Here is a 572-nt window from a genome sequence, read left to right as displayed (position 1 = left end):
GGGGCGGCGGCGGCATAGGCGCGGGGTTCATCGGCGGCAGCCTGCGCGGCGGAGGCGGGGGCGGCGGCGGCGGCGGCGCCGTGTATGCGGGCGGAAGCCTGCGGGGCGGGAGCGGCTATGCAGGGGGCAGCCTGCGGGGCAGCATGACGGCGCTGGAGGCGCTGCGGCGCGCGCGGGAGCGGCGCGGGCAGTCGGAGGCGCCGGGCGCCGTGCCAGAGGTGCGGACCAGGGGCGGGGATTGGCTTGGACGGGGGTACGTTGCGGGAGATGGGGGCAGGTGCCAGGGTGAATTGCTGGGCGCGCCTCTGCCAGCTGGCTGCCACCAGGCGCGCTGCCTTTTTGTGCGCACCCTGGACAGCGCGGCCCAGTACGCGGGACCCTTCGCGCCGCCGCTTTCAATTTGTCCATGATTCTGCTCATGCCTTCTCCCAACCCCGTGCACTCCCATCACTGTACACCAGAGCCCTGTCCAGAGCCCCGCCTGTATCGCCCCCACAAGCCCGGCCGGCCCAAGCACCCTCGTGCTCCCGGCCGCCGTCGTGATGGCGGCCGCCGCCCCGCCGCCCGCGGCC

The 572-nt window shown here is 75.0% G+C and overlaps 1 protein-coding gene across 1 annotated transcript in view; it reads left to right on the top strand.

Annotated features, from left to right (window-relative positions):
- The window catches only part of MNEG_9032 (hypothetical protein), a gene marked incomplete at both ends in the record, with an annotated part of 3,046 nt that extends 2,636 nt beyond the window's left edge, over positions 1–410 (top strand). Inside the window, one exon of the mRNA XM_014042495.1 lies at positions 327–410. Coding sequence (XP_013897949.1) covers positions 327–410 — 84 coding nt within the window. The remainder of the gene's footprint in view (positions 1–326) is intronic.
- Between the last annotated feature and the right edge of the window lie 162 nt (positions 411–572).

The sequence above is a fragment of the Monoraphidium neglectum genome (genome assembly GCF_000611645.1).
Source record: "Monoraphidium neglectum strain SAG 48.87 unplaced genomic scaffold scaffold01796, whole genome shotgun sequence".
Lineage (NCBI taxonomy): Eukaryota > Viridiplantae > Chlorophyta > Chlorophyceae > Sphaeropleales > Selenastraceae > Monoraphidium > Monoraphidium neglectum.
Note: the sequence above shows the minus strand (reverse complement) of the source record. Positions and strands in the feature narration are given on the sequence as shown.